The sequence below is a fragment of the Mixophyes fleayi genome, chromosome 5 (genome assembly GCF_038048845.1).
Source record: "Mixophyes fleayi isolate aMixFle1 chromosome 5, aMixFle1.hap1, whole genome shotgun sequence".
Lineage (NCBI taxonomy): Eukaryota > Metazoa > Chordata > Amphibia > Anura > Limnodynastidae > Mixophyes > Mixophyes fleayi.
This window is the reverse complement of record NC_134406.1, coordinates 81,818,679-81,836,251: the sequence shown is the minus strand read 5'-3', so window position 1 is coordinate 81,836,251 and position 17,573 is coordinate 81,818,679. Positions and strand designations below refer to the sequence as shown.

General features: G+C 38.4%; 1 protein-coding gene across 4 annotated transcripts in view; it reads left to right on the top strand.

Moving 5' to 3' along the window:
• The first annotated feature begins 8,946 nt into the window (after positions 1-8,946).
• The window catches only part of TRAK1 (trafficking kinesin protein 1), a 99,000-nt gene continuing 90,373 nt past the window's right edge, over positions 8,947-17,573 (top strand). The window contains exons 1-2 of one of the 4 annotated variants that reach the window (XM_075212467.1): positions 8,947-9,071; positions 11,852-12,046. In XM_075212467.1, the coding sequence (XP_075068568.1) occupies positions 9,068-9,071; positions 11,852-12,046 (199 nt within the window). In that variant the 5' untranslated portion in view covers positions 8,947-9,067. Of the gene's footprint in view, positions 9,072-11,851; positions 12,051-17,425; positions 17,541-17,573 lie in introns of those variants that run through there. The other 3 variants (XM_075212469.1, XM_075212475.1, XM_075212473.1) reach the window with 3 other exon arrangements.

Below are 17,573 nucleotides of genomic sequence, written 5' to 3'. Positions count from 1 at the left end.
AACTTCTAATCTGGCACCAGAACTGACAATATGCAGTGCATTCCCCAATAGGGGTGGTAGAATGTACTTCATAAGTTAAATGTCACAGATCCTTGAGGTCTGATCGCCTTAGCACTACCCTACTAGGATGCGCGGAGTCTAGCAAGGCAGAAGGAGCCAGCGACCTCCGCAATGAGGTATGGGCTTTGCGGTTTCCACTGAGAGGCTTCCGTGTGAGACCATTTGGAGAGTACTAAAGATATGCAGGTACTGGTGGAACAGGTAAGCTGCCGGTGGAGTTGGACTGCAGGACAGAGATGTCTGGATGTCCAGGTGAAGCTGTAAAGCTTGTGAGCTGGAGATCAGGTGAAATAATAGCTTGCTGCCATGGAACCACACAAAGGACCAGGCAATCTGGGAAGCTGCTGAATGCAGGTGGAGTAATAGTCTGCAGGCACGAACCACCCAGAGGACCAGATGAGCTGAGAAGCTGCTTGGATACAAATGGAGTAATAGTATGCAGGCACAAGATGAACGGAGCCACGTCCGAACTGACAGAGAGACTCAAAGATCTGACACCATAGCAGAGGGTCAGGTGCCTTAAATAGTCTGAGAGCCCTAATGCATTAACAAATGCATGAGACATACACAGATATAAATCCAAAATGGCGGCCACCATGAGCGAGCCGTGGCACTCAACACCAAAGAGGAAGACGGTGAAGGCACACAGGTAGGCACCCTGGGCCCAGACTAGGTGCATGTGACATTAAACTTTCCTTCAAAACCAGCTTCCTCAATTAATTGCTCTTCAACAGTCCTACCTAAAGTAGAATCATACCCACAAAGACTCCCCCAAAAGGAAATGGACTACTACTGCATGCACACAGAAACCTATGAGCTCTGAGACATGAAGTGTAGCAAACTATCTCCCCAACATGCTTTCAGGAAATTTCGCTGACCTAGTAACAAACAGTGAAAGTTGGTCTACAATCATGTGATGTTCCCTTTAACTTTAGACAGTCTACACATGGGCGCTTTAATTAATGATGTATGTGTAAGAAGGTAACTCAAATTATTACTCTGAAACCAAGCTGAAATCTATTGAAATGGCTTAAACAATAACTTGCCTAAAAGGGGGGAGTAAAGAGGATAATTTCCTTGCCATGAAATAAATCTAATTCTAACCTGTTTGTAATAAAGACGCACACAGATATTAAAAAAGAGATTATTGATCACACATAAGGAGGGCAAAAACCTCTCCTAAATCCAATTATCAACGCTAGAAGTCTTTGCTTTTCCGATTGAGCTGCTGAAAGGCTTATTTGACATTGACTGATATTCACATGGTTAAGGTTTCCAATTGAAATGATAGGTTGCCAACGCCATCGATTTTGGCATGACTGGCTCGTGATTCAGTTGGCTCATTCAAGCCAATGTAGCTTAAGCAGTCGGTAACAGAGGAAGAACACTTCACGCCATTAACTGATCATGGGTCAAGTGAGTGTGCAGGATGCTTGATTTGGTTCAGTGTGAACTCTCTGTTCATAACATGCATGTACCTGAGCAGTGCAGGAACTATGATCTCACTATAATTTTTTCAAATGTTGGGGGTAGGGGACTTTTTTATAAATCGAGGTCAAGATCTGCTCTCTCTTGACACCAACACTTTTCGATCTAGTTGTGTTATGTAGATCTAACTGATGCTTCCATTCCATTCCTGCTATTAGAGTTACATAATACTACATTTAACAATGTTAACATGCATGGAAGATCCAGTACAACCTCCACTATAAAGAATATTCCACAGCAAGACAAGAAAACTAATAAAAAAATAATTAAGTGACAAAAAGAATAAAATAAGTTTCCTCCTTTCCCAAATGCTACATAGAGAAAGGAACGTCAGTCATTGTATCCAACACACACTTTTACATGGGTGTCATGCACTTCTATAGAAATGAGTACATACTGTTGGTCACTTCAGGACTTCAGAAATTGTGCTAACCCCAATATTTGTGCTCCTAGACCCAGCCCTATCCACACTTACTTCCCCTCTAAGTATTTGTATACATGTATACATTGCATCCATGTGCTGCCATATGCAGTGGCTGCACATTATTTAAAACTAATAAGCATTCATCTGTTCCTGGTAAAGTCAGGCCATGCATAAAATATATATATTTGAGGTAGCATTATTTGCTGAAAAGATCTCATAGAATAAGTGATATGTTTCCTAATTTGTCCAGGTTCCATATATAATTTCCATGTAATAAAATACATTTATTCCACTATACTTCCAAAAGAAAGCCTTGTCTGTATCAGGAAAACACATAGAATTTACTTCTGATGGACTAAAAAGTTAGTATGGTCATACAGGGAGGAGAGCAAGCCAGGCATGAATTTGGTAACTGTTATTTCCATTTCCGTCTACTATTCAGTTCTACTTTATTTCATTTTTTGTGGTGAGAATATTATTATACCAGTGATGCAATGAACATCAGTGTCCACTGGGTGGTGCATGGAACTCTTGCTATCCAATCTTGTCATCCTTTTCTTTCCCAATAGAAATAGTTGTAGACATTCTGAACTAATGGTGTCCAAGCAATTAAAAGAAATTGCAACCAGGGGCGGACCCAGACATTTGTCCTACCCCGGGCGATTTTAGGGGGGGGGGGGGGTTTAGGCCCCGCCCCCTTTCTGTGTTCTAAGGCTGCCGGCGGCTGCACAGTATGTGCAGGTCCGTTCAGCAGTGAAAGTGTGCTGTCCCGCTGCTCTGATTGTGTTTAAAACACAATCAGAGCAGCCGGGCAGCACACTGTCACTGCTGAACGGACCTGCACAGTGTGCAGCTGTCGGCAGCAAGCCCCTGGTAAGGGGGGCGATCGCCCCCCCTGGATCCGCCAATGATTGCAACCCATTGTAAAATGTATCTTTGTATTGGTCAAGCTGTAAATTGAACATTGCAAAGTTAATCAGAACTCCAAAGCAGGAGCTCGTAGAGTAGTTATGTGAAAATGGATACCCTAGTGAAGTGAAACATATCACTTATTCTATATGAGATCTTTCCAGCAAATAATGCTACCTCAAATACATATATTTTATGTATGGCCTGACTTCATTACCAGGAACAGATGAATGCTTATTAGTTTTATATGATGTGCAGCCACTGCACATGATAAACAATGAAATTATGGATGCAAGTTAATGTTTCTGTTTCTTTGGTTCAAATAAGTAAAGTTCTTGTATCTACTTGTACTGCTGTGGGCAAATTAAGCAAATGCAATTGTGGTGTGGAAAATACTTATATTGGATGGTTAAAGTGTGGAGGCCACGCCGACTGTTCTGCAGAGAATGACATCCATTTCTAGTTTTCTGGTGTGTTTGAAGAGAACACTTTACTCTCATGTGCTTTTTAACCATGTATTATATCATCTGGTATAGTTTTCTTTACATTGATGTGGGATACAAACCAGGACAATGAAAATAAGCATCTTCCTGGTTATTTTAATACAATAAGTAATCATAATGTTGAAAACCCCCAATCAGGTTTGATTTTTTTTCACCCATGTACCAATCTGAAAGCGTTTTATCTTATTAATATTTAGCATTGAATCAATGAAAGTTATTCTTATCTATTCATTACATCATTTGCAGAATTGTATTGCCTTTACTATTGAGGCCATTTGTCATGTCTGTCTTGTAATCAGAAACATACAGAGAATATGAGGACAGATATGTAAGTTTGTAAGTTATTGTGTAATATGTTTATAAAACTTTTTAAGGACAATTGGTGGATAAAATGTAGAGCATAAAGGCAGTAACCTGCCTGGGGCGCACTGAATTGGCAGCAGACATTGTTACAATGAGGATAAAATACTAGGGGCTTTCCAGCACATGATGAACTGCATTTGCTGACCTTTATTGTAAATCATGTCCTTTGAATTTCTTGGAAGATTTTCACTCCCATAAAAATTACACACTATCCAATAGGTTTACGTAGCCATAAAGCAAACCCGAACTTTATATCCTCAATGCCTGCAATGCCAGTGACACACAACATAGTCTGGTCAAGCAGTCTGACCGTAACAACAGCTGCACTAGTGAAAGTCATGCTTGCTATTGTTACTACTGTTAGGCAGATTTTTGTTTGGATTGCCTGATAAGCCGGCTATTCTTTGTACTTTGTTCCCTCTGTACATTCATTTGCTGTGTAAGATGATCTGACGGTACAGTAGCAGGTTTTGGTGCTATTCTTATAATAATCATCTGTCTCTGCTGTTGTAACCAGGTGCATGAGTGGAAGGGATACTGCTAATTGAATTCATGGCTGGCATCCAAGTGAGTTTTGCAAATTAAGCACAACCCTGAGCAGTTCATGTTTGCTCCCAAAAGTCTCTATCTCCACCATCTTTGCACAAGGTTTTATTGCTATGTATGTTATATTATGAACATTTACTGAAGGCAATTTACTAACAACGTGCAAGTGTGCAGTAGCCGTAAGAATTTTCTCATTCTACTTTCAAAAACAACAAATTGGTCAGAATAAGGTCTTTCCAACATGACACAGCAAATTATTGCACCTACTACTTACTTCACGCAAAGGATCTCTGCTTTGCAGGTGAAAGTGAATGTAGGAGCTAAAGCTCTTTTATGAACATTGCATATAGGTATAACATTTGCAGTAGATCAGGCAACCAATCAGAGACTGACTGGTTGCCTGCCTGATTGTATAAAGCTAGTTACACACTACAGAAAAATTTCCTTGATGCGATATTGTTAATGATTTTAACAACGACTGAAAGTCCCAATCAGCATGCTGATTCATGCATATACACGTCTTACACGATTTACCGTCCGATCTGTGATTTTCTACGGTCATAGCTACTGGCTCAAAAGATCGTGACTCCTACACACTGTGCAGATATATGCGGTCCCAACAGCAATATGCTAAACTAATTTAAATAAAGGGCTGAACCTCAGTACACACAACACCCACAAACATATATCCAGAACCAGGAGAGTTCCTTATTATTGATGTTAAAAATGAATAAAACTCTGGAGGTTGCCATGTCCAATGTTGGTGGTGTGTGATGTATCCATTGCTGCAATATAGTCCCACCTCCCCGAGAAGTGACAATAACTTTTTGTCGACCATGGGGATGTTAGGTTTGTCAGCCAAGTGCCTAAAAATTGCTGAATGAGCTGTGCTAATGAATGGTATGTGTAAGGTGTTGGCGCTGTATCCAGTCAGGGCAGCCCAGAATAGTTGGATTTGGGGACAGTCCCATTTCACATTTTGGGCAGTTGCTAGCGGGTGACAGGTAGATGGTATGCCTCAGGGATAGATACATCTGATGGATAATTTTATAAGCCATCTCTTGACATCCATTAGCCGAGATTAAGTGTAATGTAGGCTGGAATGTGCACAACAGGTCCATGATTTTGAAATTTGGGAAACGGGAGTTCCATTTTTGGAGGCCAGATATTTCAGTGTCAGGGTTGAGTTCAGGTCAGATACAAGCAAATATCACAGATGTGGAATAAGTGCCATGGAGCATGAGGGAATCAAAGGGGTTAGGGGTTAGATGTTGTAACAATATTTAAATATGCACGCCCATAGTTTTAAACAAAGCCACAATAGTGATTGCTATAAGAGCGATAATAATAAAAAGCCTACTTACTATCTAACAGATAATAACTTTTTACGAACGTTTCAATGACCGGCCAGTGTAACATCCGAATGGGGTAAATGGCTACAGTAGGAAATTACGTCATTTAGCATACATAGAGTGAAAATGCCGGTTTTAAAGCGGCGATACCCACAACCCACTCCATGTATAATGCAGTACAGATGTGGGGTCTGAGTATTGCTGCTTTAAAATTGGCATTTTCACTCTGTCTATGCTAAATGACGTTATTTCCTACTGTAGCTATTTACCCCATTCGGATCTTTCACTGGCTGCCGATTGAAACCTTCTTAAAAACGTATCATCTGTTATATAGTAAGTAGGCTTTTTATTATTATAGCTCTTATAGCCATCATTATTGTGGCTTCATTTAAAACTATGTCGGCTTTCCCATAGCCGTTAACCCGTACCCCACCCATTGAAGGAACTATCAACAGAATTAACACAACATTGTTCCATCGTTTATGGAGATTTTTAGTTTGGTTATCAAATCAAACAATACGATGTACTTTGGGACAATAAAACATGATCGTGGGACCGTACAGACTAATGTGATATCTGACCTAACAGTCTTTTATTGTGTGATTGGCATGATAGTTGGGTGAAAAACTTGTAGTGTGTACCTAGATTAACTTGCTCTAGACAGATAAAAGCTGATTAGTTGATGAACCCTACTGGCTAGCCTGCACATGTATTTACAGTATATGATATAGGAAGATGTAAACAAAGCATGTTTTAATTTGCACAATTTTTGGGAGATTAGCTGATGTTAACTTTTCAGGAAGTTCGCTGGTTAAAAATTAACTTGATAAAATATGACATCCAGCTAACTCTACTAAACTACATAATATACCAATGAGTGACTCGAGCCAGGGAACCCCCTTTTAATTGATAAAAATTTGGATTTTTTTTTTTAATTAGATGCTCAGAATTCAAGGTTTTTTGGATACTTTTTTTGTCATGTAATTTGCTAAAAAAAAAAAAAGGAAAACATTGAAAGCTGCAATCCCATGAGAAAGATAATTTTTTTTTACATAAATCACTCTGAAAGGCTATAAGAGGTTGTTTTTTTTTTTTTTTACCATGTTTCTTTGTTGTTTTTTTCAGGCTGCTATTAATGATTTATAATTCTGCACAGTGTCATAAACTACCATGTCAGCCACAGTCACATGGCACACAATGTAGTGAGCGTAGATTCTTTGAAACACCTCTCTGAGCTCTGTATGCTGTGAAATCATCTCCCTTTTCCTCCCCACGTGCGTTCATATGACATACTGTTTAACTGGCAGCCATACTTTTCAAGCTCCAGAGAGATTTTGAAAAATACTCATCAGATGCATCTTAGAACGAAAAGGAAAAAATTCCTTCTGTGTGTGTTTGCTGCTTTAAGTTACCCCTGTAAGGATTTCATTTCTCAGTATTTTATGTAATAGTGCTCCTCACAGTGATTAAAGGAAGAAGTGGTCAGTGATTACATATATTTTCTTTCAGGTTTCCAGATCTTTTGGAATAAAGGGTCTCTACAAAATATCCTGGTATCCTGTATACATTTTCATAATATACAATTAATATAATGTCAGTAAAATGTCATACCTTAATACATTTTATAAAATTGTCAGTAAATTTGCAGCTTTTATCTTTAATGTTCCTGCAGCTTATTGGTTACAGATTATGAAATAATTGACTTAGTTGTATAATTAACCCCACCCTTTCAAGCACCTGCTATGAACATATAAAGTGATTGAGCAACTTCCCCTTCTTTATTGTTTGTTTGAGAGGCATGCTATGGTGTCAGTAGCTGATGGGGGAGTGCTGGTGCCATATTGCCATTTGGAGGAGTTTGGGGTACCTTTTGGTAAGTTAGCTCTCAATTTAAAAACACATATATGTATTCAAAAATAGGGACTCTCGCTGTTTAGGGTTAGGATCACCCTATTAATAAAAGCGCTGTGAAATGGCGGGTGGCTTTCCATACATTTGCAAATGTGTTCACCTGAGATTTCTGCATTTTTATGTACAAAAAGAAATAACAAACTCCTTTACTGGTTATAGCAATGTGCTGAGGGATTTTTCTCTGTATTTGTTCCTTTCAGGATAACCCCGCCCTTTCAAGCACCTGCTATGAACCTATAAATTAATTGAGCAACTTCCACTATTGCTAGTTGTATAATTGCAAGGTGAGGCCAGCAAGTGTGTCCTCGATCCTCTCCTGATCTCCGGACATCTAGGCAAGTAAGGGAAACTATTGATGAAGGAAAATCAGCCCATCAAACCAAGATGTGCTATTTATAAGTGCAAGTGTGTAAGGGCTAAATAATGAAAGTCCAGGTAGGCAATTTGTACATATTTCCTTCTAAAAAGAAATCACACTGGCTGAAAAAGGTAAATGTATTACTGGCAAAAAGGCCAGTGTAAACAGGAGAATCTGACACCACAAGTAAGCGTCTGTCAGATTATATTCCTAAGGGACCACTATCATTAAGAAACCTTTATGGTTTTAGGTTATGGAAAAACATTGCTTACAATAAAAAGTTGCTGCAGCCGTTGTAATGCCCTGAATATGCAGGTCCAGGGGCAAACGCAGGATTTGTAGAGGGGGGTTTCCACACCACGCCACCAGTGGGCGTGGCCAGCATGTATGGGGGCGTGGCTATAATTTTAGACCGTGCTTGGCTGCTCTCCAACTCTTCCTATCCCCATAATATACATGGGCAATGCTGCGTGCACTACTCAAGCAGAGCCGTGTGAAGCGGGGCAGGGTCCAGCCACCTCAATTATACAGTGCCCCAGGCTTGGAGGGGGGTTTCTAGGCACTAGGAAAAAACCCCCTCGGTTTGCCTATGAGGTCCTACAGCTGGATATAAATATATATTTAATATTTCTGAAATCCATGAACTACTAAGCTGATAATTGAGATAAAGAAACTGCAATGAAGGATCTGTGAATGCAGGGAGATGTATTTGCTAGCTACCAAACATTACAGCCTTAATGGTGGGCAGGGAACCCATGGCTAAATTATGAGAGATGAAAACTGTGCAGAAGATTCTTATCTATTTTACTTATTTATTGATAGAATTTTATGTAGAGGTCACATATATCCAACATTCTGCTTTTAGCTTTGAGCCTAGTCTGCGTTAGAGACAGGGATTGGCAGAAGTTGAAAGGGCAGCCATTTTTAGTTGATGTGAAGTGGTAGATCAGCAGGGCCCTGTTCGTGCTCGAGCGATGTTTTAGCTATGTTTAGTCAGTAAAGTCATCGCCCATGTGACAGCCGGCCTGGGCACCAGCAGCAGTGCTCGCATGTGTTGCTTTTAAACAGGCAGTGGTCATGACAGCTGGAGGCAAAATGTGACCCACTGACAGAGACAGGAGGGGACGAAGGGGAAACAGAATCCTCACACAAAATGAGTATGTAAAACTTTGTTAATGATATTGTTTTGGGACGGGGTAAATTGGATGATTCTGATGGTATTTAATTTAAGAAAAAGAAAGATTAATAACCTTGAAATACAAATAGGAAAAATAACCACGTTTTATACTTAATGTTATTCTTTACTGTGCTTTACTCATATGTCTATTGTTTAACAGTGAATAGATAACAGTCTCATCGTATCTGTTAATTAAGCAGGCAGGGTAACAGGTGAATATAATATGTAAATGAATATACAAGTATATGTAGATACAACTGTTGGAGTGGAAAGCGGTCCGTACAGATTGATTTAATTAAAAATATTGGAAAAAAATATTTCTTTTCTATTATAGTGATTTGTTACATGCCATTGTCAATACAGTTGATGTTTACTGAATAAACACTTACAAAGTCTACCTAGTATATGTTCACTCTGCTACAGGGATGTTGCCTTACCTTGAATGACTAAATCTTTTTAGGTTAATACACCCAAACCATTTGCACCCATGTAAACTTGTGTCTGTGTGTGAACTTTTATTCCTTTGATAAATGTATTTTAGTGCAGTTCATGATCATATCTAGAGATAATTTACTGAGTTCCAAATGGAACTTTTTGAGCTGAGAATCCACTATCCCACTGGTTGTGTGGCAGAATTAGACTCTGTTCAGACGTTTGGCAAATAGGTCAAATAAAAGGATATTAACGTGTGTTAATATCCTTTAGACTTTGGCAACCAGAGGAAAAGGCACATAAATAGCGAGAGGTCACATCAGACAAAAGAAAGGAACATGGAAAGAAATAATGCTACAGATTTGGGTCTAAAAGAGGAACTTGATCTATGCAATAGAGACAGTGGGATGATCTTATCATTTATTAAAAACTGGTATAATGTTATATGTGGCCAGCTATTTATAAGAGAAGAAATATTCTCACTGTAGTTCCTTTTTATTGCATTGTCATTGTTCTTTTTTAATAGTTAATATGTTGTGGAAAGTATAGCCTGAGTGGAGTATATCTGAAGGACAGATGCATATCATTTTTTGTAACTCTTGTGCTTGTCATATGATATGCCAAATCTCCTCCTGGTCTCCAAGCAATGCTGATGAGGGTATAAGTATAGTTTAATGGAAGTACACCAACTAATTTAACCTAACCCTTCTGCAGACAAGCCCTTTTACCCCATTCCATAGGTTTCATGTAACACACTTGTACTGTGTCTAAGGAGGGAATATCACCTTTTTTTTACCCTCTCCTTAACATTGTAAGGGTCATTTCTGTCCATAGAAGATTATGCGCTATCACAGTGTGCCCCATCATTATGATGTATGCTGCTCCTATCCGCTGCATGACTTGTGGGCACCACTAAGGGCCAGTCTGGGGGAAGTCAATAAGCGAATCAGGCCAAGACTACCATACTTTTCCAGGCTGCAGGAAGTAAGATGGGCATTAAGAGTCGGCTCATGTAATCTGCTCCTTTTATTTGAAGGGACAGGGCCGCTGGCAGTATCTTTAGCAATGCTGTGGCTCCTGCCCCTAGAAACAGAAGTGCTGTAGGCTTCTATAGCACCATGCTCCAGAATGCATTGCAAATTTTATTCCTCTCCAAGATGATCAGGTCGTTCAATGATGCTCGAGACTAATATGGAGGAATACCAGGATTTTGCAACGGATACCTGTTTATATATTAACACTGTCTCTATTACCTGCTGTATAACAGAGGCCAGGATTGTTTGTTCCTCTTACATGCAATTTGGCATTCCTGTTTGTCAGTGCGTCTTGAATGCTTGATAAAGTGCTATTATATATTGTTCTTGTTATTATTATTTATTATTATTAATAATAATAATATTATTATTATAATATTTGCTGTAATAGAGTGTGTATTTGTATGCCACTAACTTTTTGTTGCTAGAACAGCTCAATTTATCTTTTTGATGTCACTGATGTACAAACTTGGGTTGGATATATAAGTGACCTTTTTTGCTAAAATACACACATAGTAAACATTAAAGGGACATGTCACTCTTTTATCTCGGTGCACTGTTCATGAGTTAGTATTTTGTCTCTCAATACCATACTGTAAGCGTAAGAATTAATTTGTATGGGTTGTAATACCTCTACCAGCCGCTTGGCGGACTCTTACAGTGCATTGTGAAATTACACGTTCATTCACAATGTGACTGGAGCAAAGAGATGTCAGTTGGCAATCTGAACTTCTTTCCAGGCCAAGCTGTTCATTGTAAAAAAAAAAAAAAAAAAATAATATATATATATTGTATATATTGTATATATTTGTGTGTGTGTGTGTTTTTTTTTTGTTTTTTTTTTAAAAAGTGTCCCTACCTAATATCCATAACTAACACCAACGCTAGACAGCCTGAGCTGGTTCCCACTAAACCATGGGGACGCATATGGGGTCCTAAAATAAAAAGAAACATGATTTATTGCCATTTGATGCCTTCTAATCCCTGCTGTCTGTCATTTTCTGTCTGCCTTATTATAGCCAACCCTTGATTGTATATGATTTTCTCCAGTCAGGAAAAGAATCACATAGTTGCAAGGATATTCTGTTAAGTCTCTGCATGTGGAGTCTGACCTAAGCTGCTGCTGAAAAATGAAACTATATCAGGGATTTATGCATAAGTTTAGAGTATCACAAATGACTGGCCTGTGTTTCCATTTCTTTAGTAATTATGATTGTCTGCTCTATTAAAAAAAATAAAACACATTAAAAATTGAACATTGGACATCCATAATAAGAGTTATTTGTCCATACAGATGTGTGCAACAGTACTGACCTTCCGGAAGTTGAAATCATCAGTCTACTGGAAGAGCAGCTGCCCCATTACAAGCTAAGAGCTGACACCATCTATGGATATGAGCACGACGACTGGCTCCAAACACCTCTCATCTCTCCTGATGCCAACATTGACTTGACTACTGAACAAATTGAAGAGACCTTGAAATATTTCCGTAAGTACAAACGTCCAATTTACTGTAGTTTCAGCTGTTATTGTGGAAATAGTTTTTTGTCAACCTATGTGTTTATCTACTATTATTAAAGATAGATACATTTAAGTGATCTTATCAGTGAATTGATCTTCTTACCTGGATACTCAGTCTCCACCATTGTATTATATGTAAAATTATCCTTATGCATCCAGATGTTTCTAGCTATTTATATACACAGACCTGTTACAGCTACCAATGAGTAGCTGGAAACAGAACAAGTGAGCCAGGTATATGGTTGTATTGCGGACCAAACCTGATAAGGCAAAAATAATCTTTTGTTAGAGGTTTACATATTAAGAGAGATAGACGTTTGATCCAGCTTTACGTTATATATGTTTTTCCTCATTTATAGACTGACTTCGGTCCTCACTGATTGCTTTCATACATCTTCTTTTGCACACTTTTTTTATTATTCCTTGAAATTCAATTGTTTTGAAAGAACAAGCTGCGCAAGTGTCTGATGATTTGATTGTTCTTACTGTAGATGATGATCATCATTTATTTATATTGTGTCAGTAAATTCTAAGGCACTTTACAATTGGGGACAAACACAATAATAAAATGATACAGGGTAATGCAGACAAAGAGGTAAGAAGGCTCTACTTGAAAGCTTCCAGTCTATGGGACAATGGGAGTTAGATGCATGAGGTTAAGTCTGCATATTGCATTTCAGTCCAGCCAGAGTTCAAAGGTCTATAGATCTTTATTGGACCTGCATAAAAGAACAGAATTAAACCTGCAGGTTCAGGTTCCCTTGCTTCTCTCCTTCGTGAATCTCTCCGAGTCTTCTGCTGGACATCTTGTACAGTTAGGACCAGAAACATTTGGACAGTGACACAACTATCATAATGTTTGCTCGTACGCCACCACAATGGATTTGAATGAAAGTAAGGAGATGCAATTGAAGTGCAGACTTTCAGCTTTAATTTAAGAGCAAAATTAACGACAAAAATGTCGTGTGAAACGTATAGGAATTGTAACCAGTTTTATACACGGTCCTCTATTTTCAGGGGCTCAAATGTTAATTTTTAATACATTTCGCAAGTCTTTTGCTAGCAATGACTGCCTGAATCCTGGAACCCATGGACATCACCAAATGGTCCTTTGTTATGCTCTGCTAGGCCTTTACTGCAGTTGTCTTCAGTTTTTGTTTGTTTGTGGGTCTTTCTACCTTTTAGTTTTGTCTTCTGCAAGTGAAGTGCATGCTCGATCGGGGTGATTGACAGAATATTCCACTTCTGTGCCTTAAAAACACCTGGGTTGCTCCCGCAGTATGTTTTGGCCCAAAACGCCACTGTGATGAGCCGTCTAATCATCTGTGCTGAATCTAAGCAGACTCTATATTCCTTTACTTGTGAATTTATCTGACTGCTACTGTCTTCTGTCACATCATCAATAAAATACTAGTTACCCAGGACCATTGGAAGCCATGCATGCCCATGCCATGACACTGCCTCCACTGTGTTTTTCAGAGCCGTCTCCATACTTTTTCCCCCCATCATTCTGGTACAGGTTGATCGTAGGTTCATCTGTCCAAAGAATGCTGTTCCAGAACTGGGCTCACATTTTTAGATTTTTATTTTTGGCAAAGTCTAATATGGCCTTTCTGTTTGTGAGGCTTATGAATGGTTTACATTCCTTCTTTGACAAATAAGAACTGAGCGTAAAAATGACATCCAGTATGCATGCAGACTAAGAGAATTTGTATCGGTCGGTTTTTGAGTTTTGAAAGATAGGGACATTGTCAGGGACAAAAGTCTCTATGGTCTAATCTTTAAAATCTGGTACTACCCCTGCAAATTATGGATAGTTACAACTATGTAATTGTAAAGACTGTTATGGGGCTTTTACTAAAGAGAAAATTAATTTATTATTTTACTTATGTATAATGATACCACTTCCTACTATAAGTGGTTTAGAATTGATTTTAAAGTTACTTGGAAGACTTTAATTTCTTTGTTCTTTGTTAGTAAAAGGACTAAACAACAAAAATCTTCCAGATTATTAAGAGATTTAATTTTTTATAATTCTCTTCCCAAAACAAACAATGATTACTGTACACAAAGCCTCTGTTTATGAAAGTGTGTGCAGAGTAATGTATACCAGAGTGTTTACACAAAAGTCAAGCTCACTTTAGCTTTAATCCATGTAGTTATCTGTAATTTCTCTGCAGAGAAAGGACCTTTGCCTTGTCTCTGGTGCGTATATCTTATCATAATCATCATTATTTGTAAGGTGCAGCATCAGACAGAGTTACAAATCAAAAATACACATAAACAGAAGTACAGAGGATGTTGCCGATGTGAGAAAAAGGGTAGAGAGGGCCTTGCTTATGCCGTCTTACAGTCTGTTTGCTTAGTGAATTTACCTGTACCACAATTAGTGCAATCCTATGTTACTAACCTCAAGTGCAAACCTACCTAATTATAATATCCATATTGAAAAGTTGGTGTTAACATTTATATATTACATTTATGTATTGTAGCTTACAGTGCACCTGCACACAACTGAGACATGTTTTGTGAGCTGAATCAATATTCATGATAATGCAGACCTTCAACTCACCTTGTGGCAACAGCATCAATGATGCATTTTATGAGTTTCATAATGCAGACGGCTATTTTATGGGCTGAACAAATATCTATATGCAGTTTATCAATGAATTGTTGTACCTTAGTGATGTCACTGACTCCTAATGAATCGATTGGCTGCATGTCATAATTATTGCTACAGCCCACAAATTGTTTGCCTCTGCTCTGTGTAGGTAACGGAAATGCTATAGAAATTAATTAATCTCTTAAATAAAGACCTGCAATATTAATATAACGGATGAGCAAGATCTGTTTTTAAGGTCAGAGGGTCAATTAAGAGGTAATGAGAGGGCACCCCCTCCAATTTTTTTGAAGTACAAGTGAATAATGTTGGCACACATTGTGCTAGTTTGAAAAACTTAAGACAAACTGTTTTCTTTAAATAGGCAAATGTAGCTGGCCATCTGTGTCTTTTAATATGTTCGCTTGGCATTGCATGCTGGGAGTTGTGTTTGATTACTAAATAATAGTTGGATGTAGTAATGTGGTGTTTTAATAAAAGTGGAATGGTGCTATTATGTTGTCTTTTTATAGAGCACAGGCAGCACGGTGGCTTAGTGGTTAGCACTTCTGCCTCACAGCACTGCGGTCATGAGTTCAATTCCTGACCACGGCCTTATCTGTATGGAGTTTGTATGTTATCTCTGTGTTTGAGTGTGTTTCCTCCCACATTCTAACAACCTACTTGTAGGTTAATTGGCTGCTATTAAAATTGACCTTCTTTCTCTCGGTCTGTGTGTGTATGTTAGGGAATGTAGACTGTAAGCTCCAATGGGGCAGGGACTGATGTGAGGTAGTTCTCTATACAGCGCTGCGGAATTAGTGGCGCTATATAAATAGCTGCTGCTGATTATATGTGAGCATTTGCAAAGCCTACCAGAAAGAACATGTAGCAACTTCTCTGGTGACCAAAGTAGTGTAGTTTTTCTATTGGAAATTAAAATATTAAATTTATTTAAAGAAACTGGTATGAAAGTAAAAACAAAATACTCCGCTGTATTTATACAGTGTTTTATGAATCTGGTGTACCGAGCATGTGTTACTAAAGGCACGCTAGCCCCACTTTTTGACCATTCATAGTTGCATGCAGTGTTTAGACAAACTCACAAAGGCTCATATATGAACTGCAAAAACTGCCTGTTACATTGCTTGAAGTCCGCCTTTTAAACGGAAAAAGTGCAACTGGAAGGTGTGTAAATCCCCCTTACTCCGGCACTCTCAGGGATTTTGCAGAATGTGTGGTGTGAATGTGCCTTCTCCCCCCTCATAAGCGCAGTGTCTCCTTCCGCGGCTTCTTAAATGCTTGAGGATGACTCTGGAGATCCCTTGTGCTTAGCACATGCAGTATGTATGGCACACACAGACTCGCACAGTTATGTAAAAACCACATTGGTGCATTTAGTAGTCTATAAAAAGTGTAGGTGGGTAAAGGAAAAAGGTGTGAAGTGCATGCGCAATAGTGGTTGCGTATTATTAGGTTCATTAGGCAGTTCCAATAAAGGTGGGCAAGATGATATGCGTATGGCCAAATCGGTACAGTCATTAGCAAACTTTCCCACTTGTACAGGTCTCTAGTGCCTCTAGAGACAGCGACTACTTATCAGAATTATCTTTTTTTTTTTTTTTTTTTTTTTTTATTAAAAAAACAATCTAATGTCTGCATGGACTGTGGACGTGCCCAGTTTGAATCTTTGCGCTAATTCATAAAACCAGCTGCATTTGTATAAAGCTAGGCACGTGATACCACAAGGGAGCTTTTATCATGTTTCGCATCACTTTGTATCACTTTTGCATGTTCTCTTAATGAGCCTTAGGCACCATATCCATTGTTTTTTATCCCACCATTTCAGACATCACTGTCAGCTTCCCGATACGTTTACATGTAGTAAATGAAAAATGGTACTAGTGTCTGACCTGTTTACACGCATGTAAAACAGATTTAAAAACCGCCATTGGGTATGAGACCTTACCTTCTCTCACATAAAGGTATTTATCGAAAGAAAGAATATAAAATCATCATTTACATATGTTCTTCCTGCACGCAACACAGAAAATTCCGCCTTTGATGTTGACTTCATCCTGTGTTCCATTTACATACAGTACATATCCACAACTTGTATTCATGTTCTTCCCCCTTGGTGCTCTTGGTGCTTATTATGATGTTTTTAATTAAAAAACAAAAAAACAAATTCTGATTTACTTTTGGTAGTAATCAGGTAGTGATGTCTACAAAGACCTTAACGGTTTGAAATCACTGCATAAATATAAATATGTGTTCTGCTTAGCACCTAGATTACTTTGCCAAACAGAAGACTCTTCTCCCAGACAGGAGTTACTTCTATGATGTCTGCAATGCGTCTTATGCTCCTTATAACCTTCAGACTGTTAAGGTTCAGATGACAGGCAGTAAATGCTGAAGCCCATCTCTACTTATGTAATTGTAGTCATTAATTGCAATGATATTTTTCCTCTTGACTATAACTCGCTGTGTCTAAATTGCTGAAAGAAGCCCAAAGAAATGTTCATGAACATGTGGAGTTTATTTTTTGGAAATAAGCAGTTCTTTTTTTTTTTTTTTAAACATCTCTGCTTTTAGTGATTCCATTATGTGTAATCAAGTTGGGCTTTTAGATGATGTTATAAAATATCACTGGAATATTCCAAATGTATAACATTATTATTATTATTAACCTTTTTTTTTATATGGCAAAATATTATACCCTTTTTTATTTATTTTTTAAAGAAAAAGGTCAAAAAGTCCACCTCTACCCTTACAATAATGTGCCAGAGCCTGAGAAAAAAGGACGAACATTTGAAACACGTAGCTTGAACATGTGTATCCAGCTTACCATAACACTCTACTGGTGAGGAACAGCCTGCAAATATTCCGCCGTTCT